The sequence below is a fragment of the Neomonachus schauinslandi genome, chromosome 12, assembly GCF_002201575.2.
Source record: "Neomonachus schauinslandi chromosome 12, ASM220157v2, whole genome shotgun sequence".
Classification (NCBI taxonomy): Eukaryota; Metazoa; Chordata; class Mammalia; order Carnivora; family Phocidae; genus Neomonachus; species Neomonachus schauinslandi.
Genome location: NC_058414.1, coordinates 81,213,667 through 81,239,787, shown reverse-complemented (window position 1 = coordinate 81,239,787; position 26,121 = coordinate 81,213,667). Strand labels below are relative to the sequence as shown.

Sequence of the window (26,121 nt, the reverse complement as noted above, 5' to 3'; positions counted from 1 at the left end):
GTGAACCAACCAACACTGGTAATAATCATGTTTTTTTAAAAAATCATATTTAATATTCTATACACAGCTTTGTAAGTAATTTCATTCCTAATAATTTAATCCTTCTCGATTTTCAGCACAGTTGGAACTTAGTGCTGTGACATTGTTTCTTGTTTTATTTTTCTCCTTCCACATTATTAATAGAGCTTTTGTTCTTAAAAATAAGCAGCAACTAAAAACGTGATACTTTATCCTTTCAGATTGCTTTAAAAAAACTTACCTATTAAAATACCAGGGAGTTGGGGCGCCTGGGTGGCTCAGTCGTTAAGCGTCTGCCTTCGGCTCAGGTCATGATCCCAGGGTCCTGGGATCGAGCCCCGCATCGGGCTCTCTGCTCGGCGGGAAGCCTGCTTCACCCTCTTCCATTCCCCCCTGCTTGTGTTCCCTCTCTCGCTGTCTCTCTCTCTGTCAAAATAAATAAATAAAATCTTTAAAAAAATAAAATAAAATAAAATAAAATACCAGGGAGCTTTATGATCCTAGTTCTGTTGTCTGAGCTGGCCTATAATTCCAGTTTTGTGTATAGAAGTTGCCTTTCTTTGTGCAATAAGTTCTCTTTGAAGAGGAGTTTTGAAATTAAACAATAAAATTTTGTTAATTATTTGATGTATTCTATCATTTTAGAGATACAGTATCTTCATTTCTCTATAAATTTTAATTTGTACAAATGGTAAGTGCCCCTTCAGATCTCCATTCAGCAAAGGACCTATTGGCTTTGCCATTAGGACTGCTCTACCGGCCCTTGAAGGATTGCTTGGCTGCAGGGAGCTGCATTGCCCAATCTCTAACCCCACCCCTACCCTGCTACCTCAGGATGGGGCCCACATTCAATGACTGATTAATGTGGAATGTATAATGGTCTAATTGAAAACAACTCTGGGAGCCATTCTAGTCAGAGCTCCCTGTGGTGTTGGGAGGTTGTCATTGGGCCACAGCCAGCTGGACTTCTCTGCTCAGTGCTGCTTCCTTTCTTGACCCTCCATAGGATGGAGGCCAATAGAAAATATGCATTTCAAACTCCTCCTAAGGGTCTGCTTCCTGAGGATCCCAACCTGCTGTTACCAGTGTAACAACACTGTCTTGGACACTTTAGACTCCAGCTTCTTATTAATCTATAGGCTAATGTTAAATGAAACAGAATGTGTGGTTGTTTTCACAGTAGCCTTTGCTGCTTAATAGTTGGCACCATTAATAGTTTCATAGTTTTTACTATTATTCTTTTAAAGAGTTAAATTCTAATTTTCTTTCTTTTTTTTTTAAGATTTTACCTATTTATTTGATAGAGAGAGAGGTAGCGAGAGCAGGAACACAAACAGGGGGAGTGGGAGAGGGAGAAGCAGGCTTCCCGCTGAGCAGGGAGCCCGATGTGAGACTCGATCCCAGGACCCTGGGATCATGACCTGAGCTGAAGGCAGATGCTTAATGACTGAGCCACCCAGGCGCCCTAAATTCTAATTTTCAACCCAGATCTTCAAAATACTTATGGACCCCCTTTGAAAAGAGACTTGGATCTTTAGGGTAGGAATTGGGGGGTTGAAGAGGAGAATGTAAGTAACTTTTCCCATTCTCTCACATTGAAATTGCCCTAATCACATTGTGTTGACCAATAATCGGTGAAAAGTGAAATCTAGTCATCTTATTTATGGCATAGACAAATGCACAAATATCACTTCTCAGAATTTCCGATATTTGATAATATTATACAAAGAGTGGTGAAGGATTCAAGAATATGATCGATTGACAATCCCATGTTTTAAGTCTGAGCAGCAACTATCTCCCCTGTCAGGTTTGGTGATGGTGCTTATCTGGTCATGATGATGATTCTTATTAGTCACAGTAATAATGTACCACATTTGTATAGACCTTTATCATAATACCCTTTTAAATTTGATTCTCTTGACATCTCTGGGAGATGGTTATTATGAACCTTGTTACAGAAATGAGGAAACTGAGAGGTGACAGATTTGTCTCAGGTCATACAGAATCCCCTCTTAGGTCTTCTGATGCCAAGTCTGGTTTCTTTCTCACTCCAATATCTTTTTGCACTGGCAAATCAACACATATGAACATATCTTTCATCTCTTAGACCTGAGGCATCCGGCTACTCACCCATGAAATAAAGAGATAAAACTTACAAAACGAGGGGCGCCTGGGTGGCTCAGTCGGTGAAGTGTCTGCCTTCAGCTCAGGTCATGATCCCTGAGATTGAGCCCCGCATTGGGCTCCTTGCTCAGCAGGGAGCCTGCTTCTCCCTCTCCCTCAGCCTGCCGCTCCCCCTGCTTGTGCTCTCTCTCTCTCTCTGTCAAATAAATAAATCTTAAAAAATGGAATTTTCTTATGAAATGGAATTATTTACAAATTTCCTCTTGAATCAAAGAGAGCAAATTATTGTGCCACCCTACAGATGAATGAACTAAGGCTAAGGTGGTATTCTAATTCTTGGCATCTGATAAAACTGTTTTGGGAGGCAGACCCATTTCAGTGACAACTTCCTCTGAAATATCAGGGTCCACATTTTTTTTTCTTCTTTTATGTCACTTATTTTTTAATGTATAATTACATGCATCCTTTTGTTTCTCTACTGGACTGAGAGGTGTTTGAAGGCAGAACTGTCTCATTTCTATTTCTCTATGCCAGCAGTGCCTAATATAAGTCTTCCATCTATTCACTCAACAAAGGTTTGTTGAAGTCTTTATGTGCCAAACACAGTGATAGGTGATATGGGGTATGGTGGTAAATGTGAAAGACAAGGTTCAGTAGTCGTGCAGTTTAGAGTCTAAGGTGAGAAAAAAAATAACAGAATAAAAGAATATAATTATCGTGGTTGCTGCAATGCAAAGTAGAAGTGGAATATGAAGGACTCCAGGAAAGTCTTTCTGAAGACATGTATTTGTAGGGATAATTGGAAAGTTTTGAGGGTGGACTGGTGATATGCTGAAGAAGTTTAAGTCAGTTCTAAGAAATCTGCATAGATTCTAAGTATCCTAAGTTCTTAATACTCAATAGAAGTACTGTATTTGTATAGCTGTCAATTGATTTATAAGGGGCAACCTGCTGGGTTTTTTAATGAATCTGTAAATTTGCTTTATTTTATTCATCAATCATTTGTATCTATTTAACCATTAAGCAACAGGTATGGTTAATTGTGGATAAGCAAGATGATGGAAAAAGTCTAGACTTGGAGTCAGACAGACATGGCTCTGAACCTGGGCCCCAGCCTCTTGCTAGCTGTTGATACCCCTGTTTCTCAGTGTGCTCATCAGATATATGGTGATAATACGAGTCTTAGAGTCCTGCCATAGGACCAGTGAGGTATCAGTGAATGAGACTGAGAAAGAACAGTCTTGTGTGTTGTGAAATGCACATAAAGTGTTCAGTTCTATAAATGATCTTCCAATTATCATTAAATAATCAAAAGAAAAAAATGTACACAAGAAAATCAGACAGTAAATTCCAGAAAATAGCCAATTATAAATTCCTCCATGCAACATTCTTTTCCTGTGCTTTAGGAAAGTGCTAAGCTTTAGAAATTATTTCTTGGGCGCCTGGGTGGCTCAGATGGTTAAGCGTCTGCCTTCGGCTCAGGTCATGATCCCAGAGTCCTGGGATCAAGTCCCGCATCGGGCTCCCTGCTCCTTGGGAGCCTGCTTCTTCCTCTGCCTCTCTCTCTCTCTCTCTGTCTCTCATGAATAAATAAATAAAATCTTTAAAAAAAAAAGAAATTATTTCTTGCAGAACTGGGAAGCCTACAGAATAGGAAGGTTGGTGTCCCTTGAATTGGATACAATCAGCACTCTTTCAGGTTGAGATACGGAAAAATGGATGCAGTAGACATATTCTTTGATAGAGGGCAACTCCTTTTCCTCCTGCTCATGCCAGGAGTCTAAATCAAGTCAGACTCTGTTTAAAAATGAAAACATTAGATAATGTAGGAAAGGTACTGTAGGCATTGTAGGTATAGGTATTATAGGAAAACATATCTTTGATGAAGCATGAATATTTGACTAAATTTTACTGTTTTTTTTTTTTAACCAAACCCTAACAGTATATAATGACTTCTTTTGAAGTCATAGGACCATTTCGGGGGGTGATGACATTTATTACTGCATTTTGATATAGCCTATGCAATCATCTTTCATCATTAGATAATTTTACATTCTAATCTGGCTTTTTTTATGTGTACATCTCGCCATTCAATTATATTACAAGATGCTGAGGACAGGCAATCTTTGAATGTAACTCCTGAAACATGGTAGACTATGAGTGCTTATGAATGGATTAACTGTCGGACTTTTTGACTGATGTGAAGATAGAAAGTGTGAATGAGTTTCAGGGCTAAGAAAAGAATCCTAATCTTCTAGCTCCAATCATTTGAGAAGTAATGCAGTCCACAGTTTAATAAAATATCCATAAGGCATCAAACAGTAAAATGCCATGTGGAACAGGTTCTCCATAAGTATTTATTCAGCTGAAATAAATTAATTGTGTAGTCCCTCTTTCCAGGAAAACACAAATTGACCAGGCTGACAAATATGGCAGAGGCATAAAAAATATGAAATGGATTTAGACCATGTAAAAATCTGACCTAACTACTCAGTTTTTTACAAACAAAAAGTTCGATAGATCCGCAGTGAATGAATAAATCAATGAATTCAGACTAAACTATGTCTGGATTGCCTGTTTGTCTCATCTGAAATAGTCATAATAAAATTTTTCAGCCTTCATTTCTTCCAGCTATGGAGTCAGTAGTAATCTCAGAATGATACTTAGGATATGACATGTCTTTAATGGGATGCTTAAGTAATCACAGCAATTTAATTAAAAGGGCAGTTGGATTTTAAAACAGCTATTGTTCCCCAGAGTGTTACAGTTTTGTTCTCACATTTCTACAGTTACCTAATGCTTCCACTCATCAGTTTTTTGTTTATTTGTTTTTTGATTTTTAAAAACATTAGGTAGTCCTTAACTTACCACTAGATTTTGTCTCAAAAGTTTTCTCCTCAAAATATGTGATTGCTTTTTCCATTTGCATTTGCTAGCCCCCTCTCCAAAGCTCCTGGTTTTTCAGAGCTCCATCATTCACCTTTTCCTGTCTTTGATTTAAATATTCCCTTTGGGGGGCACCTGGGTGGCTCAGTCAGTTAAGCGTCTGCCTTCAGCTCAGGTCATGATCTCAGGGTTCCTGGGATCGAGCCCCATGTTGGGCTCTCTGCTCAGCGGAGAGTCTGCTTCTCCCTCTCACTCTCTCTCTCTCAAAGAAATAAATTCAAAATAAATAAATATATATTCCCTCTGAGTGATCTGTTCACTCCCAACCCTTCAACTACGGACTGCATCAGCACCTGACAAAATTGTTATCACATTTTCCATCTCTCTCTTTAGCTCCAGATCAGCTTCTTCAGTTTGATGTTGCATGGGTACTTCAAAGACAACCTATCCTGAAGCAAAAATCATTCTTTTTTCCTCGACATACCTGCACACCCTCCTGTGGTGCTTGCTTGTTTAATGGGGGTGTCACACAAACTGGTCACAAAGGCCAAAACCTTAGTGTCATGCTTCGTGGTTTCCCGTTACCTCACTACTTAGATAAAATCAGTACAGCCGAAATATATATAATTTTTATTTGTAACTCCTACCTTAATAAAGCTGGAAAAACATAGTATGAAGCTTCACTGATTCTAACTCAAATTCTAACAGCTCAGCCGGCTCCTCCTCAGCCCCAGTAGCACTATCTTAGGCATCATTTTCCATTGCCTCTTCCAGGACCCTCCTCATGGATCTCAATGCCTCCTGTTCTTTCCAGTCCAGGTTGTCCTGTGCATCAGTAACCCTCCTCCATTTTTCTTCCATGAAATACAGTGTTCACAGATGAGACCTATTTCTATGGGCTACTTAAAAGAGTGAAGAGACAGAAACACTGAGTGAGGCAGTTAAGCACTTTAATTATTCATCATCTTCCACAGGACCTGCACAAGCCATGCATGATCTGGCCCCTGTCTTCCTCTCATCTTCATCTCACGCTTCTCTCCCTCTCATTCATTAGCTCTGCTGACTTGTTCCTGCCCTGCTCTGTCCTGCCCTGCTCTTTCCTGCCCTTTCTCATGCTGTCTTCACCCATTCTCTCTTCTTTCTGACCTCAACACCTCTCTAGGGAGACTTTTCCTGAGCACTCCTCAATGTAAATTAAATGCCCTTGCTCTTCCTCATAGGACTTGCCATGATTTATGATTATATGCTTATTTTTGTTGTTTTGTTCTATGTTAAGCCTGTTTCACCTACAACGTTTCTAAACTCTGAAGGCAGAAACTGTGTCTTTTATATTCATCATTGTATCCACAGTCCCTGTGCAGTATCTGGCAGATAGTGGGCATGCAATAAATATTTAATGAAGGAATGAATCAATCATCACAACTACTAATGGCATATTGGTAGGCTAGCGATCTCTAGGCTCTGTCTGTGGATTAAGGGCAATTCTCATCCCTAAAAAGGTTAGTAAGAGCATTGCTATTGTAGGGATAACTTTAACCATGCTCTAACTTATAAGAGATATAAACTTCAGTACTTGAGCACTGTTATCGTACATTATTACCACACATGGTAAGTCTGATCACAGCACACTAGACACCCATTCTCTGGCTACCAGACATTCCTTCTTTGTTTGGCTACCTGAGGTTTCTTCCTAAGGCATAAAACTCATGTAATTCTCCTACTTATGAACTTTCAGTGGATTCCCACTGTTTTCAAGATAAAGTCCAAATTATTTGACATGTCTAACAAAGTCATTCTCAAGCTGGGCTTGGCTATTCTCTCCAACCTCAGCCCTAGCCGGTCTTGACCATAAGCCGTGATCAAACAAGGTTCTTTCATACCTGGGCCTCTACCAGAAATGTCCCACTTTTGTCCCTAGACGGATACATATTTGCTCTTTAAAATCCAGCTCTCTCAAGCACTTGAGTTACTCCTTCCTTTGTGTTCCCATTGTGTAGGTATAGCCTCTTAATTCTAAAATTTACCACATATTCTATGATAATTTATTGGGATGCCTGTCTCCCAGACTAGATGGTAACTCCTGGATTAGATTGTATATTCCCAATGTCCAGCCCAATACATAACATATAATAGTACTTAGTAATGTTTGGGTGACTGAATGTATTGGCAGTTGTTTGGAAGTAAAGATGCCTTTGCTTACTGAAGCAATGTTATAAATGGTGATTTAATTCTCATCTGACTCAAAAAAAAGCCTATTTAAGCCTAATATTCCCTTTTCTTCTAATATTAGAATATGTTCTCTTTCTACCCCACTGAGATTGAGGAACCCTGATAGGCGGCAGAGACCTTTTCTAAACTTTTCTCTTTGGTCTCTTATTGCCTTAGAGGAAACGCCAAAGGAAGAGTTCTTTCTTTTTTTTTTTTTTTCTTGGTATGATAATGGGATGGGATTTCTGCCATTTTGATTTTCTTGGTGGAGACAAAATGTCAACTGAGGGTTTGAATCTTTGGGACTTGTCTGTGTCTCAAATAGTCTCAAATACCACTTGTCTCATAACATACCATTTTGCTGATGCATACAAATTTTGCTGTAATACTATGAGCTGTAAAATGAAATTAACTTTAAAGGAGGTCTACTAATTGGAAACTAATAGGAAAAGGATCTTTTTACCTAGTAAGCGGTCTCACCTATAACACATACTCATATTATTAATCCAGGCACTTGTTTTTCAACTTACATCAAATGAATCAAAACAGTCATTCTTCTTTGCACTCCTTGACTCTCATTACACATTTTGTACCCTTTGGTTTTATTATGGATATCCACAAAAATAATGTTGACACTTGGAAAATAAAACAATAATCCTGATGTATGATTACATAATTGATGTCATTTATTTGATATATACTGTAATGTGAACAAACATGTTTACTTTTAATAGGTGAGAATGACACGTTTTGAAAAACATTATATTGCATTGAATCATATGTTTTTATAAAGTAGCTAACCTCATTAAGTTGGTTAATTAAATAAGTGCTTTTTCTGAGTCACTCTCTCTCTCTTTCTTTTTAAAATAGGTGGTGTTTGCATTGCTCAATCACAGAAAATCCCACGTGAACCAAGACCTGGAGAATTTGAAAAAATTATCAGACGCCTCCTAGAAACACCTAATGCTCGGGCGGTGATTATGTTTGCCAATGAAGATGACATCAGGTGCTGATTAAATTTTCTTCCTTATGTAGGATCACATTTGCAACACACATTTTTTTTTTTTAACATATTTCATGTTCAATGTAAAATCTTGTGAGATTTCACAGGAATTGCAGCATTCTCATGCAATTACACACTGCCTTCCTTCTGCTGCAGAGACACAACAGCCTTCTAGTTTCTAACTCTGAAATGGCTATAGAGTAAAACCTGAGAACTGAAAGAAATGAGACCAGTAAGGATGATAGACTGAATGATGTGAATGAGGTTAAGGATGAGGCTGATTAACAGGTGCTGGAATAAAAGTCTCTAATATGTTTCCTTTAGAGGGCGCCTGGGTGGCTCAGTTGGTTAAGCGACTGCCTTCGGCTCAGGTCATGATCCTGGAGTCCCTGGATCGAGTCCCGCATCGGGCTCCCTGCTCGGCAGGGAGTCTGCTTCTCCCTCTGGCCCTCCCCCCTCTCATGTGCTCTCTCTCATTTTCTCTCTCTCAAATAAATAAATAAAATCTTTAAAAAAAAATATGTTTCCTTTAGAAATGATAAGACTCAGACAGTTAGTGATTGACTAATTGTTTAACAGTGACTTACTGAGTGCATATAATTTGATATAACTGGTCTTGTAACATTCCTAAATGTAGTGTTTCTTGATAAATATGGTGTGTTTTATTTCTTTTTATTCCTGTAGGAGGATATTGGAAGCAGCAAAGAAATTAAACCAAAGTGGTCATTTTCTCTGGATTGGCTCAGATAGTTGGGGATCCAAAATAGCACCTGTTTATCAACAGGAGGAGATTGCAGAAGGGGCTGTGACAATTTTGCCCAAAAGAGCATCAATTGATGGTAAGGACAAGCCGTAGAAACTTTGTTTCATTCCAACTGAATCAAAACTCAAAGGCAAAACCAGAGCATCAGCATAGGATGAAATGAACCCATTGTTGATGACTCTGGATAGAATTTTTAATTCTGATGGTAGAATTACCAAGACAATAACTATTTAACCCAGCGTATATTTTTCATTAGAAAAGAGTACCCATAAGATTTTTTTCTTAAAAAAAGAGAGTTAGAGTTGGCCTTAGCTATTTCCATGATGTTGCTCTCTAACCTTGCATATTTCTATGGCACAGATGATGATTACAGCACCGTCGTGGGGAGGGGAGAGTGCTGCTATATAAAAAATGGAGACGTGAGGCTGGGCTGACCCTACAGATAAATTAATGCAACAGCAAAGATATGGAGCCTCCCTGAAAGAAAGTCTGTCTCCCAGATAGCTTTTCCAATGGTCTTAGCAGTGACTGAAGTTCCTATCTTCCCCATTATCTTTTGGAGTAAGGCATAAGTTCCAGGCGGTCTCCCTTCGATGAGGTGGTCCCCTGAGCAGGCTGACACTTTGGCCCATTACCCATGACCCCATAAGATTACATCAGGGCTGATTAGTTATTGGATTAGCTGAAAATGGAACATATAGGACAGGTACATTTTGAGGCAGGTAGAAGCATAGAAACCTGGAGCATTGATTCCTGCTAGGAGACAGAGAGAAGAATGAGAAAAGCGTGAGTTGGTTCTGAATATCTAGGAGAAGTTTGCTGGTGGCTGTGATGTAGAGGAGAGGGGGAGGTTGTTAGGATGACACCAACAACAGGCTCTCCTGTTCCATTCATCTGCTGAGCCAGGTGCCTAAATGGTGAACAGTGAGGGCGATAATCCCCTTGGCTTTGACCATGAGGGAAGACTGATTTCTGGGCTACTGGTTCCCGCCATTTGTTAATATGTTTTGTTTTGTTTTTCTCATGCAATGATCACAACATAACATAATATCCATTCAAAAGCTCTGACAGTATTTGATTTTGCTTTTGAAAGAATACTAAAATCATACCTTTCTTCTCTGAAATAGGGTTTGATCGCTATTTTAGAAGCCGAACTCTTGCCAATAATCGAAGAAATGTGTGGTTTGCAGAATTTTGGGAGGAGAATTTTGGATGCAAGTTAGGATCACATGGAAAGAGGAACAGTCATATAAAGAAATGTACAGGTAACCACGGAAATGTTTTCCTTGGTGTGTTTGTTTTATCATGACCTGAGAAAGGAAGTTTTTCTGTATGGATAATGATCAGAGTACCTTCTATTTCTTCATGTCTCTTACTAGTTTCTCAACAGGGTTGAGCATACACTGATCATTCAACAAACCTGTGTGGATTCATTGGTTCTTAGAGTTGACATGTATTTCTTGGCCACATGAAATGTGCCCAAAACTAGGGTATTTGAATTCTATTTAAAAACATTTATTGAGTTTCTAGTATGCGCACACTTTAGTAGGCTTGGTGGGATATAGACAAATAAGCAAGAAATGATACTGGTCTCCAGGAACTTAACATGTAGTGAAGATGATGGGTCGTAATACACCGATATAAGACAGCCAGTTTTTTTCACTATTTCAACCCATGTCCCCTATAACATAATTGTCCCCCATATCCTGCATAGCTCTTGCAGCTATGATTTTTTGATGCTTTACCTTCTATATCATGTGCTTAAAAATAATAGTGATAGTAAATGTACATATTTTGAATGTAAGAATGAAACATTCTTTATTTTCAGATTAACATGATTATGTACATAGAACCACCAATGGCATTTTAAAAGTTACTTAGAATTAAGTACTCAATTTAGCAAAACCATAGATGCAAGGTCAATATGAAAATTTTTTTTATCCGTGTGTGTGTGTGTGTGTGTGTGTGTATTCTTTTATATAAACTAACATGTGGAAAATGAAATTTAAAGAATCCTGTTAATAGCAGGATCAAAAACCAAAACATCAGGGATAGTTTTAACAAAGATGCATAAATCTTCTATGCTGAAACTTGAATGAGCATTTTATAACCGTATACCCCTCCCTCATCTACCCTTCACTACCATATTTTGATAGATCCTCCTTTTCCTCTAATCATTTCCTTTGGAAATAATTGCTCAATAGAAGATATAATATGATCAATGCTAGAGCAGACATATACACAGAGGAAGGACAGGCGTGTGAAAATGGGTGGCACGTTGTGGAGGGGTCTGACTTTAGGCTCCCTGTGTGCCAGGCACCCTTCCAGGAACTGGAATGGAGATGAGGTCTGTGCTCATGGGGCTTACACTACAGTGTGAGGAGACAGACACTAAATAAGGAAACATATAAATGAACTGAGACTTTCAGATGCTGAGGTGTGCTTATGGGAAATACAAGGGAGTGAATGTGAAAGGCTGAGCAGGTGGTATTGGCCGGGAGGGTGGCAAGTAGGCTGTGCAGTCACAGAATGCTTCTCCAAGCAGGTGACATTTGAGATGAGACCTGAATGGCAAGATGTTATCAGCCTTGTGAAGATAAGATGGCAAGCCATTCCAGGATCTAGGGCAAGCATCCTTTGTGCAAGCCATGGGGGCGGGGGAGGGATCAAGGTAGCTGGAGTGAAGGAAGGAAGGTAGTAAGTGAGAGGGAGAGTGATGGCCAATGAGGCTAAAGAGACAGGCTGGGGTCACGTCATGCAAGGTCTTCAAGTTGTTCCCAGGAACTCCTGTGCTGGGGGGTTTGGGCTTTATCCTAGATGTAGGATAGAATTACTCATGAGTGCTTTTCATCTAGGGCATTGCTCAGGTACCTGTTTCAAGCAGATTCCTTTGGTGGAAGTGTAAGGAGGGCTGGAGATCAGGAGAGAGAAAGGAGAAAGGTCAGTCAGGGCCCGTCCAATAGTCCTGGTGATGGACAGTCACAGCCTAAACAAGGATGTGCAGGTCTGGGCAGAACACAGAGGAAAGAAGTCCTGGGAAGTCGCATTGACATTACGTGGTGAGTGACGAACACTGGTGTGGGGGTAAGTGATGGAGGCTCTGAATGTGAAATCTCTACCAGCTAGGTCTATGAAAAGGGTGATGTAATTAGCGAGCAGAGAAGACGGAATGAATGGTAGATTTGGAGGGGGCAGACTTGAATTTGGTTTTGAGATGGCCCCATGGAGGGGCGCCTGGGTGGCTCAGTCGTTAAGCGTCTGCCTTTGGCTCAGGTCATGATCCCGGGGTCCTGGGATCGAGCCCCGCGTCGGGCTCTCTGCTCTGCGGGAAGCCTGCTTCTCCCTCTCCCACTCCCCCTGCTTGTGTTCCCTCTCTCGCTGTGTTTCTCTCTGTCAAATAAATAAATAAAATCTTAAAAAAAAAAAAAAAAAGAGATGGCCCCATGGAACTGCCCAGCAGGTGGCAGCATAAGGTCTGGGACCCCACAGAGAATCCAGCACTAAAAATACAGGCTCTTGAGTGGCAGATGGAGACCTGGGAGTTAAAGACCAGGGCAGAGATGCAGTTGCCAAAGGAGTTGGAGCAGAGCTGAGGGATGACGACTGAAGATTCAAGGGGAGGAGCCAGGAAAGGCCAGTGAGCATGGTGGGAGGTGCGTGCAGTGTCCTGCTGCTGAGAGGAGTGGCTGAGGGATGAGAAGTGTGGTAGACTCAGATTGTGAGGGGCTGAGAGCCAGAAGAGAGGAAATGGGGGAAAGAATGCTTTTTTTAAGTCTGGCAAAGGAAAAAAAGTAGATATGGTGAAAAACTTGAGTAATAAGTAGGGTTACAGAAGTTTTCTTTAGGATGGGGGCGCACTTGAGCATGTTTTCAGAGAAATATAGTATTCAGAAGGAGTAGCTAGAGAAAGAGAAATTAGCTGTGGGATAGGATCTTGACAGAAACTTTAGAGAGAGGCATTAAAAGGGAGGTGTTACCTTGAAATAATGTGATTCAGTTGGGGAAAAAAAGATATACACAGAATTGTACGGAAGTAGAGGGAGAAAAATCCTATAATTAAAAGCTAGATTTGATGAGATACCACCTCACACCAGTCAGGATGGCTAAAATTAACAAGTCAGGAAATGATAGATGTTGGCGAGGGTGTGGAGAAAGGGGAACCCTCCTACACTGTTGGTGGGAATGCAAGCTGGTGCAGCCACTCTGGAAAACAGTATGGAGTTTCCTCAAAAAGTTGAAAATAGAGCTACCATACAACCCAGCAATTGCACTACTGGGTATTTACCCCAAGGATACAAATGTAGTGATCCGAAGGGGTACGTGCACCCCGATGTTTATAGCAGCAATGTCCACAATAGCCAAACTATGGAAAGAGCCAAGATGTCCATTGACAGATGAATGAATAAAGAAGATGTGGTATATATATACAATGGAATAATATGCAGCCATCAAAAGGAATGAAATCCTGCCATTTAAAATGACGTGGCTGGAACTGGAGGGTATTATGCTGAGCGAAATAAGTCAATCAGAGAAAGACATGTATCATGTGATCTCACTGATATGAGGAATTCTTAATCTCAGGAAACAAACTGAGGTTTGCTGGAGTGGTGGGGGTTGGGAGGGATGGGGTGGCTGGGTGATAGACATTGGGGAGGGTATGTGCTATGGTGAGTGCTGTGAATTGTGTAGGACTGTTGAATCACAGACCTGTACCTCTGAAACAAATAATACATTATATGTGAAAAAAAAAGAAGAAGATAGTAGGAAGGGTAAAATGAAGGGGGGAGATATCGGAGGGGGAGATGAACCATGAGAGACTATGGACTCTGAGAAACAAACTGAGGGTTCTGGAGGGGAGGGGGATGGGGGATGGGTTAGCCTGGTGATGGGTTTTAAAGAGGGCACGTACTGAAGGGAGCACTGGGTGTTATACGCAAACAATGAATCATGGAACACTACATCAAAAACTAATGATGTTGTATCATATGATCTCACTGATATGAGGAATTCTTAATTTCAGGAAACAAACTGAGGGTTGCTGGAGTGGGGGGTGGGGTGGGAAGGATGGGGTGACTGGGTGATAGACACTGGGGAGGGTGTGTGCTCTGGTAAGCGCTGTGAATTGTGCAAGACTGTTGAATCTCAGATCTGTACCTCTGAAACAAATAATGCAATATATGTTAAGAAAAAAAAGAAGAAGAAGAAGAAGAAGGTAGCAGGAGGGGAAGAATGAAGCGGGGGAAATCGGAGGGGTAGACGAACCATGAGAGACGATGGACTCTGAAAAACAAACAGGGTTCTATAGGGAAGGGGAGTGGGAGGATGGGTTAGCCTGGTGGTGGGTATTGAGGAGGGCACATTCTGCATGGAGTACTGGGTGTTATGCACAAACAATGAATCATGGAACACTTCATCTAAAACTAATGATGTAATGTATGGGGGTTAACATAAGAATAAAATAAAAAAAAAACTAATGATGTAATGTATGGTGATTAACATAACATAGTAAAATAAAATTTTTTAAAAAATAAAAAATAAAACAAAACAAAAGCTAGATTTGGACATGGATATTACGGAACTTCAGGAAATATATGACTGTAAGTTCAAGTTGTGAAATTCAAAACTTCATGGAAGAGATGAGTGTTTGATAAGAAAGATTTGAGAAAGAGCATCCAAGATGAGGAAAAAGGTGGACCAGCAGGGCAAAGGCACAGAATAGGACATGGCATGGAGACGTGGGGAGGACAGGGAAGTGGTCAGCATATTGGAAAGAAGGCTGCATGTTAAAGAATAATGGGAAATAAAGAGGGTCCAGTTTTTAGAAGGATTTGAAAGGGGAGGTTACGGAGTAACTTCCGTGCTTTCATTCAGATATATTTTACATTGTGCTTAGTTCTGACTTCTGAATGTTACTGTTTGATTGTGTACACATATTCACAGCCCACCATCCTTTAGACCATATGAATGAGGGTCTACCAGTTAATGAAGTAGCTGAACTCCATTCTCTCTCTCTGTGTGTGTGTGTGTGTGTATATATATATATATATATATATATATATATATATATATATATATAAAGTTGGTAGGAAATTAGTTATTAATTAATCATAATTTTTAATAGACTGTTTTCAGAATCTAAACTCTATTTTCTCTAAACTCCTCTTTTCAAAAAAAAGTTGATATATGTGGATGTCCTTTTAGCATCTGTGGATGGTATATACTGATACTTAATTCAGGCATAAATTCTGCCTGGGTTATGGTACAGTCCAGACTCGGTGGCATGTCTGCTGCAGATCCCTTCGATTCATTTGGGTGTTGCTAAAACTGTAAAAATCTGTCCAGTTAGAACTATTTCTAGTGCAGTGAAAATGGTGTTTACTCCAAGTGCTAGGGCAAGTGCACCCTTAGGGAATGGGATTAGTAAACAGCTTTTCAGGCAAATTCCATTGTGAGTGATACTGAAATAACTTGTTTCTGGGTGGAAAAGAAATGATGCAATGTTCTAACTTAATTTGTTTTTAAAGATATATTTATTTATTTTAGAGAGAGAGCACGCGCATGTGTGAGCAGGGGGAGGAGAAGAGGGAAGGGGGAAAGGGAGAGAGAAGCAGACTCCGCAATGACTGCAGAGCCTGCTGCGGGGGCTCGATCCCACAACCCTGAGATCATGACCTGAGCCAAAATCAAGAGCTGGACACTCAACTGACTGAGCCACCCAGGCGCCCCGTAACTTAATTTTTTTTAAAACAGTAACACATGAATATTTCCAGATGTTGAGAGAAGATGTTTGTGCCCCACATTACCATCAACACTCAGTTTTCATCTCTGTTTTTGGGGAGGAAAGATGATCTATCACGTTAGTGGTCAAATATACTTAAGAAGGAAAACCTATGGATATGCATGAGTAGGGGTGTCCAGGGTTTGAAAATTATTTATATTTCCAATTTGCCCAATCCCATCCAATTCAGAAATGAATGAATATAGATGTGCATGTTTCAAAATTTGACCTTACAGAATTCATGTTTAATCATCCACAGTGAGTCAAAAAGTTAGGGAACTGTGTGAAAGAGGATATCTACAAGGGCCTTTTTGCTGCATTTAGGGTATCATTTGTGGATTATGTTCTGAGTAGAATTTTACATTAGACAATGATAATCTGTGAACATAATTATTTGCTTCCATTGGGGGCGATACTGATGATGTATTTACACGGATAAGAGAGTGCTTCCCAGAGGGGAGGGCTTCTGTCTTACCAATTTTCGGGAGATAGAATGTCTTCAAGCAGTGAGGAGCATCCTCTTCCTGAAATTAACTTGGTGCAAACAGTTTTCTGAGATGGTTTTTTCTCCTAGAATCTCAGGAAAGCTTTCAAAAAGATGTGATATTACTGTTAACTTTGGTATGCTGGCCAAATTCCAAAGTGAAACAATTCCTACCATCCATTTAGCTGTTTATGTAGTTATTATTGCTTCTGAGAGCTGCTGAGTTCTGAAAGCTACTACTACTTAATCCTACTTAAAATTCCCTTTGTCTTTCTCAAGAACAAAAAAGGATTCTTTTGTACTTGTTATCAGTGGTGATGGGTGTTATTTTATAGACATTTATCGGACCTCTCTCTCCTTTTCACCCTCCCTCCCTCGTTCCACTCTCAGCCTTCATGCCTCTCCACTCCGCACAACCCAGACACCCACAGCCCCCCGAGAACTGTGGGTCTTCATCATCTCTCCCTGTCTTTGCACGTTTTTCACAGACCCATTTCCCCACTCCGGCCTCTACCTGAGCTCCTCTCCCACTGTTCCCTTTCAGCACCTCATTTTGTCTTTTTCCTATCTTTTCTCTGATCAGTTCCTAATCTGCCATTGTTTGGTCCAGCAAGAATTTCATTGGCAGTGGAGAGTTTTTCTTTTGAGGTCTCACTTGACTTTTTATGGCTGTCATTCTGATTTCTTGTCTTCCATTGTGAGGCCTGATGCTGAATATTGCAGGCCTAGAATACGTGGGAAGTCGTCGTAGGTCTATCCTCCCCAGAGGCAGGCTCCCTCTCGGCTCAAACTGTGTCCTGGACTTCGTTTCTTCATCGTGAATTGTGAATAGCAATCTGTGTCCTTACCAAAACACATCCCTGACCAACCCAATAAATTCAGTCGGCCCCATAGAGCATCTTAAAACCTCCCTTTGCCTCATTCATCCATGCATTCCTCATGAGTCACTTGTTTATTCATTTTGAATGACCTGCCCTGTGCCAGACACTGTGCTACAGATACAGAGACAAAGAACAAACTACTCTTGCCCTTTTATTGCTCACACACATGTACACTATCTTACCTATGGCATTTGAAGTGCTTTCCTTGTCTGTTGGGTTTTAATCCTTAGCCAGGAGGTTGGGACACTGCTGCTTAGCCTGCATATGGATGACACTCCGATGCTAAATGGTGGTGAGCATATGCTACTTGAAATGGCCTATTGATTCTTATTTATGACGATAGAAATAGTGGTAATGGAAAAAGCAATGCACAGATATGTTTCTTCCCACAAACAGGCAATTCTGTCAGTAAACCAAATAGCAGGCTCAATAATTAGCTCCCTGAAAGGCCTGCCAATTTATTATCTAGGGCCAGAGTAACTAACTAGGTGACTTTTCAGGTGTAACTACCTCTCCACGGTCCTCTCTTTGCTTTGGGAGGCTATGGAAGGTGGAAGCTTTCACCCATTTGCCCAGGACGCCTGGAGACCATGTAAGTGAGTTGGGTAGTTAACAACAGGGATGGATTTAGACTATTTGGTGACTCAGGAGGAAGGGAAACTAAGGTAACTTTCCCTGTGTTAAAATATGTTCTGCCATCCTTATATGCTCCTTGCCCCTTGCAAGGAGTAAATAAGTAAAACTCTGGGGGGGCAGTGTCCTTACATTAGCACCATGGGGTGCTTGTTAGCCCACATGCTGCTGTTGGTAGTGAGTAAAATAGCAGCAATCCCAGAATGACTTATTTATGCCACTTCTGAGATACCATATTGAATTTCAATAGGTGGCAAAACAGGCATTGATTTCAGACATACAAAACAGTTACATACAAGGGGCTCATTATTTGTATCACAAAAAGAATATTTTCTAAGAAGATTTAATAATTTTCAGAATTTTAGAGCTTAGATATAAAATCGAGATCATTCTCTCATTTTCTAGATGAAGAAACAGGAACCCAGAAAGATTAAGTGAATTGTTGGAAACTCCACACAGTCTCAGAGCTGCAACTAGAATCTTGGTCTGTTTTATTTAAATTTATCCTTGACTTTTATATCCTCATTTTATTTTATTATTTATTTACTTCAGAGCGTTACCACATAGTTGGATAATACTTTTTTCTCTTTATAATACTTTATGTGTGACAGCAATGTGTAATGGAATTTTAAAATCAGCTACAAAGTGAAACAGAAGTAACATATTGGGTTGTTACCTAATCCTATAGAAAATGGTATTTTAGTATTCTTCACATTTATTTTCAATGATATATGTAGTATTTGCAAGTTGGTCTTGGACAGAATATACTTTTTATCCATTTCCCTGGCTCCCTGCCCTTTATAAAAGTAGACCTAAGACTATATTTAAAAAAAATAGGAGAGCTTCCAACTGTAAGTTTTTATAACTCTAAGTCCAGTGGCACTGAATTATAGCAATTCATTTTGCTAATTTAATTTGCTCATTTATTCATTCCCTTATAGAAAAAAACTCACTTATTTTAAATCAGTTCAGGAAGCACTATAATGTATTATAGCACTTCTAGAACTTTTGTGTGCACATGAATTACCTGAGCATCTGGTTAAAATTCATAGGTCTGGGGTGAGGCATTCTGCATTTCTAACCAGTCTCAGGTGATGTGGATGCTAGTGGGCTCTGGGCCACACTTTGAGTAACAGGGGATATTACAGTTAGTTTATAGAGATAGCAATAGCACCTGATGTTCAATTAGCAGAATAAATATTCCGCTGTGCTAAAGATTACTGATAAACCCAAGATGTTCTACAGAAGATCATTTAAATAAGACTTTAAATTGTCAAATGCAAAAATCTGTAATCAAAAGTCTATGTTGTATATACAATCTTCAATAAGTATTTAGATCAGTAAAGTATAAAGCTACAGTAGTGTGTATGTATGTGTGTGTGTGTGTGTTCTCATTAGGAAATCTGCAAGTGGGAAGTTTAATTACTAAATTTAAAGAAATGTACACAGATGCACCTGCATCTTCAAAATCTGCAAAGTAGATCACAAAGTTTGCCATGTCAGAAACCAAGAATACTCTGAAAACTTAGAAATTACACCATCAGTCATAAATGCACATAGAGTAAAGAAGTTGGAAAGGTTCATAGAGATCATTTTGCTTAATTCATTTTACAGAAAAGGAAATTGAGGCCCCTGTGGTTTAAGTGAGTTGTTCAAAGCCTTTCAGCTACCTGAAGGTGATGGTAGGACTGAAATCCATTTGATACTTGATTCTTTCCTCAATCCTTTCCTGCTCAGAAGGTCTTTCCCAGCAAGGGCCTGAGTTGTACAGATCCATTCCACTATTTTTTCCTGGTATAGTATCCTAAATGTTTCCCCAGTGGCCACCAAAGTTTAAGTATCCCATCTTTGTGACCCTCCTTGACTACTAGGAGGTCAGATTGATGCTCTTGGTCTGAGAAACACTAATACTGCTAGAATTGTAGAATTGTAAGAAGTATCCTCTGATTAGAGTGAACTTCAAAGGTACATAAACTCTCCATTTTTCAGGGAATAACTTAAAACAGAAAAACAACCATTCTACAGAGCTAAAATGAATTTAGAAGTCTAGGAAACCCTTTCTGCAAAGCATACAATGGACTCTGATATTAGCTTGATTGGTTGGGAGTCATACCAAATCTGGATGGATATGATCTCTGGAATATTAACTGAAGGACTAAGAAGTGGAAAAGGAAATATAGACAATCAAGTGACAGTTAAGCAGTTTCGAGAACCAATGATTTGAAATGTTACAGAAAGACTTGGGTCAGTGAAGATGAGGGAGGGGGAGAAAAGCACAGAAAACATTAGAAGAAGCTGTCTTTCCCTCAATGATTATTAAACTTCAACTGAGGGAACCAATTCATTAAAACAAAATAAAGAAAGAATATACAGATGGCTCAACATTAGGAAAATTTGATATCTCTCCCCCCTACTTCCCAAAAGGAGTACAAAACAGTTACATACAAGGGCTAATTATTTGTATCACAAAAAGAATATTTTCTAAGAAGATTTATCTTGGGATTCCTTTAAACCCGTGGGATTTGAGGGAATCCCATGGCTACTATGACTTGTTGAAATAAAAGAGATTTATCATAAACTCTTAGGAACACATCCAAACAAGAAGAACTATTTAGCTGAATAATGAATTGGATACATTAAGACAAAAGAGGCATAAAATGAGGTGTGATAAGAGTTTACTAAGGTTCATTGAGAAAACTTCCTGGAGAGTCTTATTTTTGGTTACTGTGGCATTTGTTAAAACTGCATCATGCTAAACTTCTCCCTCCCTCTCCTCAAGGAGCTTAGAGTTTATAAAAAGGACAATACAAATATTAAGTGATTAGTTTGTAACTTTTTAGTAGGCAAGGCCTGTATCCTCAGGACTTAGAATATGCTTAGCATTAAATGGTTGTTAAATTAGTGAATTGGTCAAAAGTGATGGTCAAATAGTCCTTTTGCTCTTCATTCTAATCATTCAGAGATGATGCATGGGACTTAGTTTGGCATGCATTTAGCTGACAAATATTTTAATTGTTGGAATTAATTTTTACATATTTTTTATGAAACAAAAAGCTCAATACAAATGGCTACATTAAAAAGGATCTTTACCATAATTTAAGAATAAAATTAACTCTTCTGGTAGTTTATCTGTCTTTAAATTCCAGACTGCACTGCTAGTATAGAGATGAGAATAGGGTTCTAGAAACACATATAGGCTTGTATCCATCATTCAGATTCTAATTAGAATATTTGATTTCCTGATTATAAAAATGCCATAACTCTATAATGTGTTTACAAAAACTACATTTATATTATCTGGCGGGGTGGGGGGGGATGTATTGTATGTCCATATTGCTACAGATAAGGTAACAGAATAATGAAAAGATAACTTGGAAAACATGATGGAAAACTATCAGTTGAGAATATGTTCATTTATTCAATTTAATCATGTTTATTAGTTTATTAGTATATTGTTGGCTTTCTTTCCCCCAAGAACACAAGGACCGGACTGTGTTTTTTCTCTGTTGCATCCCAGTGCATAGGATGGCATCTGGCACAAATAGGGCTTCCTTAAGGTATTTGTTGGATGAAGAATGAATTCAATTCAGCTTATTTATTATCTACTTTTTGTCAGGCACTCTCTATTAGATGTCAAGGGCATGTTGGTGAACAACACAGAAATGGCCTTTGCCCTCATGGGGCTTACAGTTTAATTGAGAAGATGAACAATTGAGTCATGACTCTGCAATGACATGTGTTGTGGTTCGTGAATGGGAGTGTATATCAGAGAGAACTAATGTAGTGTAGAGAAGAGTGGTGTCATTTAAGTTGAGACTAGAGCATGAGTGGAATTTAGGTAAGATGAAGAGGTGATCAATAGGACTACTATTTCAAATAGAGGGAAGCACAAAGGCCAGCAGACAAGAGAAAGGATAGTGGCTTGAGGAACTGGCAAGTTCAATATGGCTCTGGTAGCATGTAGGGTGGGAAAATAGTAAGAGAGAAGGATAAGCAAGGGACTGATCGAGCAAGATTTTATATGGCTCAGGAGGGAGTTGAAGTTTGTTTTGAAAGGCAGTGAACAGCCACTAAAATGTTTTAAGCAGATCCGACATAATCAGATTTCCATTTTAGAAAGATTATTCTGGCTGTAGTGTAACGCTGGTGAGGCAGAGCACTGAGGAAGGGAGACCCGTTAGATGTTACAGTAATTCCTCCAGAGATGAGAATGGCCCGGGTTATGATGGCCGCACTGCACTGGGGGCAGGGAGAAGTGGGCAATATAAAATATATGGAAGTAGTTGATTATGTGAGTCTGAAGCTGAGAAAAGAGGTCTTGCTGTAGTGAGACAGTTGGGACTCAAGTAGCCTATAAATAAGACTGGGTGAAATAGACCCAGAAAGTAAGTGGAAAGCAGATTGGAGAAGGCCTGAGTCAGAGGTCAAAGGACTTAGCTTTTAGGGAATATGTTGAAGGAGATGACCCTGAAATTCCAGTTTTTCTGGGAATTGTCCGCAGTATCTATGGGTGGACCCCTAAGGACCTATCTCTGATCTACAACCCTAATTCTTTCCCCAGTGTCTCTGTAGCTACAATTGATTGGTTTAAGGCTGGTGCTTGACCCACGCTGGACCATCAGAGTCCTTCCAATGGTTATTTAAAACTGGAATTGAAGGAGGAAGATCAGTCCCTCTTGGGCAGTGCTGTGAGATGTGAAGCTGGGGAGATGGTCAAGTTCCTCATCATGAGGAGAAAGTTGTTCTGATACTGACATGTAGACAGAACAGAGATGACAAATGGAAAGAGTTCTGTGATCAAGACTTTACCTGTGCCCTTCCTGCAGGTATGTGAGCTAGTTCAAGGTGCTTCTAATTAAGTTTCTCCATCCTTAGCTAGCAACCTAGCATGCAGACTAGCATATGACAATAATACTGGGGAAGATTAGAGGAGATAGCATGCATAAATCTCATTGCTTGCTACACAGAGAATACAGCAGGTACTGTTGCTTACTTATCCAAGAGCAGTTTCCCTTTCTTGGAGGCCAGCACCATCCCGTAGATCTTTCTGTGATGAGAACAGTTTTCTCTGTCTGTGTTGTCCAGTGGGGCAGCCACTAGCCGAATGGGACTACTGGTCACTTGAAATATGGCTAGTGCAACTAAAAAACTGAATTTTACATTTTATTTAATTTTATTTGGTTTACATTTAGATGTAAATAGCCACCTGTGGCTAGTCTCTATCACATCAGATAGCAGAGGTCTAGGCTGACAGGCCTGTAGAGCAACAATTTTGTTTTAATGTCCATTCCATGTAGCCCAGTTAATTTTGATTGGTCTGGTCCAGTTACGGTAGTCCTATCCTGCTTGTCAGTGTTTGTTTGACAGAGTAACTTGTTATACAGTTCTGATCAAGGAGATAGAAGGGAAAGTCTTCCAGGACCTTTAAGGAAGTGCAGGGAGGGGAGTCTTTTTGTTCTGGTTATTGTTATGTCTGCAATTGGTGCCTGGACCTGCAGCAGGAAAATCATGTTAATGATAGCACAATAGAAAAATAGAAAGAAACTCAGTCACTGCTGACATCTGTGAACTTCTAAATTAACCAGTCCTGGAATGCCCTTCCATTCTTGGGATATGAGAGAATAAATCCTCTCAATTTTAAAGCCATTTTGCATTGCCTTTTCTATGATTTGCAGCTGAAAGCATCCTAACAAATATATTATCAATAAGTGAAAATGATTTATTTAACATGACATGAACATGCCTCATTTTAAGAAGATATGAAAAAAATTAAAATTCTAAAATCAGGAGGTTAATATTTGTAATACAGACAAGTTGTTTATATTAAATGGATTCACCACAGGTTTCTTAAATACTGACTTCCCAGTCAGTGATTATAAAATGTGATTTGCTTTATTAAAATTAGACTGATATACAGCTTTTCAGCAATATTTCACTAACATATTTCTATGAGAATGCTCCTTAATTTATCAAAATAATTCACCTCTGAGTTCCTTTAGACAACATGCCCTCTTGTCTACAAAAATATTATTTTACAGATGGTGGTGGTGTGCTACTTACCACCCAGACAGACAGTAATTTAGCTAAGCATTTTTCTTTGCAGTGTAAGTGAAAACCTGTTCAAAGTGCTTGCAAGTTTATCAACTAAATTATAAGACCTAAGAGGAAGTAGATGTTTCTGTTACATTGTCTGGGTCTAGTAGAATTTTCAGCTTCATTCGTAGACACTCATATACTACATCTTAGCTGTGTGACCTTGGTCAAGTGATTTAACCTCTACAGATTGTTGCTACATGCTAATTTTTCCTGTCTCTAGATAGGAATTTTCCTGTCTCTAGTGGTGGCTGTTATCAGTGGACCTATCTTTTTACAAAGGCCATTCCTATTGTTCTAGCTCTCTGTTACCAAAATGCTCTATAGCTAAAACGTTGAGCTTACATGTAGAACTTGTATTGTTTTTAGAAAATTCTTGTCTTTATGTACCTCTTCACTTTGTCCCAATGGTGAGCTGACTTGACTATTTCCTGGGAAGGGAGGTAGTATTCTAACCAACAGTGATATCATTTCACCCCTGTGTTACTTTCCATTAAACCATTGACCCATACAGAACATTTTAGCTGTAGGTTCACTTGCTTACATCACTGTGATCATTAGTTAAAATTGTAGATTTTCATTTGGGAAAATGATTAATATCTTTCATTAAGGACATTAAAATGCTGGTTTCAATTTCCCTTTTGTTCATGGTTCGTGAAACACCAAAGCATTCCCTAACCTTGCGGTGGGAGGTGAGAATATGCTCTACATCTGTCTCTTACCCAGATCTTTTTCAGAAAGAATATAGGCAATGTTAGCTAAGCAGTTAGATGGGAGCAATATTCAGTTCTTTGCCAAGAGAGATCCGGGATTCCAAATACGCCGATTCAGCAGACCACAGTGAGATTGTTTAAAACTGAAGAAAGTCTCAGGAATCCATCAGAATACATGATAATTTAAATAAAATTCAAATCCCATTGGCCAACGGAGAATCAGGGGACATGAGAAAAGGAAGGGAACTTAGAGGTCATTGTATCCAGTGTTTTGCTGAGCTTCACCTCTCCGACTGATGTAACATGAGGACAGGGAGTGCACAAAACACTTCAGTTTTACTGATTCAGTAGAACTCGCGAAGGCTTTTATTGGTACAAAATGAGGCTTTCTCATTGACTCTAAATAGGCTTATTAGCAGCACATAGAAGGATTTCCATCGTGATCTTCTCTTTGTCCCTAGTCAGAGTGAGCGTGTAGGTCTGAAGCAGGCTGATAGCTGTGAAAGTGAAAGATACCAGAGGACCGGAGTGCAGAGAGTGGGCTGGTCGCCAGCTTTGGGTTCAGCACCCTGAGGAGTGTCATTTGTCAGAGCTACTTTTATGAGACAAAAGCCCTCCTTTGTGGGTTTGTACCTAATGAGAGGGAGCAGTGGTGTAGCTGATTCGCAGTAGCAGAAGAACAGATAATTCATATGAGTTGAGGATGCCCACCTACACCCTCTTTTTCAGGAATATTAGTTTACATGTCAATACATGGCCAACGTTCTGGGGATTCTGGCTGGATGCTTCCCAGAGGGTTTTTATTAATTGGTATGAAGGTTTAATTCAGTACAGTCCAGAAAACTGTTTAGCTTTTTCTCCCCTGCTACTGATTTTTTTGTGGGGTCGGTCTACTTCATTCTTAAGATGGACACAAAACCAAGTGCAGACTGCATGTGCTGGCTGCATGATTAACATTCTTCCCCAAAGGGCCTTGGCTTTGATTAAATGTTTAAATGACCTTTTAGGACAGATGATTATGGGGATGGGCAAACAATTTGTTCTTCCAGCTCTTAATAACTTTGGTGTGTATTTGGGGTAAGTGTAGACTGTTGGGAAGACTCAGGTATCATTAAAGATGAGGATCATGAGGATGATAATCCTTTGATATAGATAACCTGTGATTACGATTTGCGAAAAGAGGGGCAAACTCAACACAGTTCCTCATGACCAGCCCCTCCTCTCCCTCTCAAAGACAGACACACACAGTGTGTTCTGTCACTGCTGACTTTCTAACCACAGAAGAGCTCCAGTGTTCCTCAAGGACCACAGCCCTGCGCCCGGGGAACTTTGCCCCTTGATAAATCTCTGGGCAGCTCAGTGCTATCTTTCACATGGCAAGGATATTTCAAGAGTAGGTTTACCTTAAAGAAATCTCCAGGCAAACACTGTATGCATTTGGAAATGACACATTATCTCATTATTCGGTCTGTCTTGGCTATAGGTTTTACTTCCTAAGTCTTAGGTATCTATCGCCAGTTGACTTTTTTTTTTTCTT

At 39.6% G+C, this 26,121-nt stretch overlaps 1 protein-coding gene across 2 annotated transcripts in view; it reads left to right on the top strand.

Annotated features, from left to right (window-relative positions):
• Nucleotides 1–26,121, top strand: part of GRM8 (glutamate metabotropic receptor 8) — a 772,971-nt gene that overhangs the window by 371,627 nt on the left and 375,223 nt on the right. For both annotated transcript variants that reach the window (XM_021699435.1, XM_021699434.1), the window contains exons 3-5: nucleotides 8,107–8,242; nucleotides 8,924–9,078; nucleotides 10,130–10,267. In XM_021699435.1, coding sequence (XP_021555110.1) covers nucleotides 8,107–8,242; nucleotides 8,924–9,078; nucleotides 10,130–10,267 — 429 coding nt within the window. The remainder of the gene's footprint in view (nucleotides 1–8,106; nucleotides 8,243–8,923; nucleotides 9,079–10,129; nucleotides 10,268–26,121) is intronic.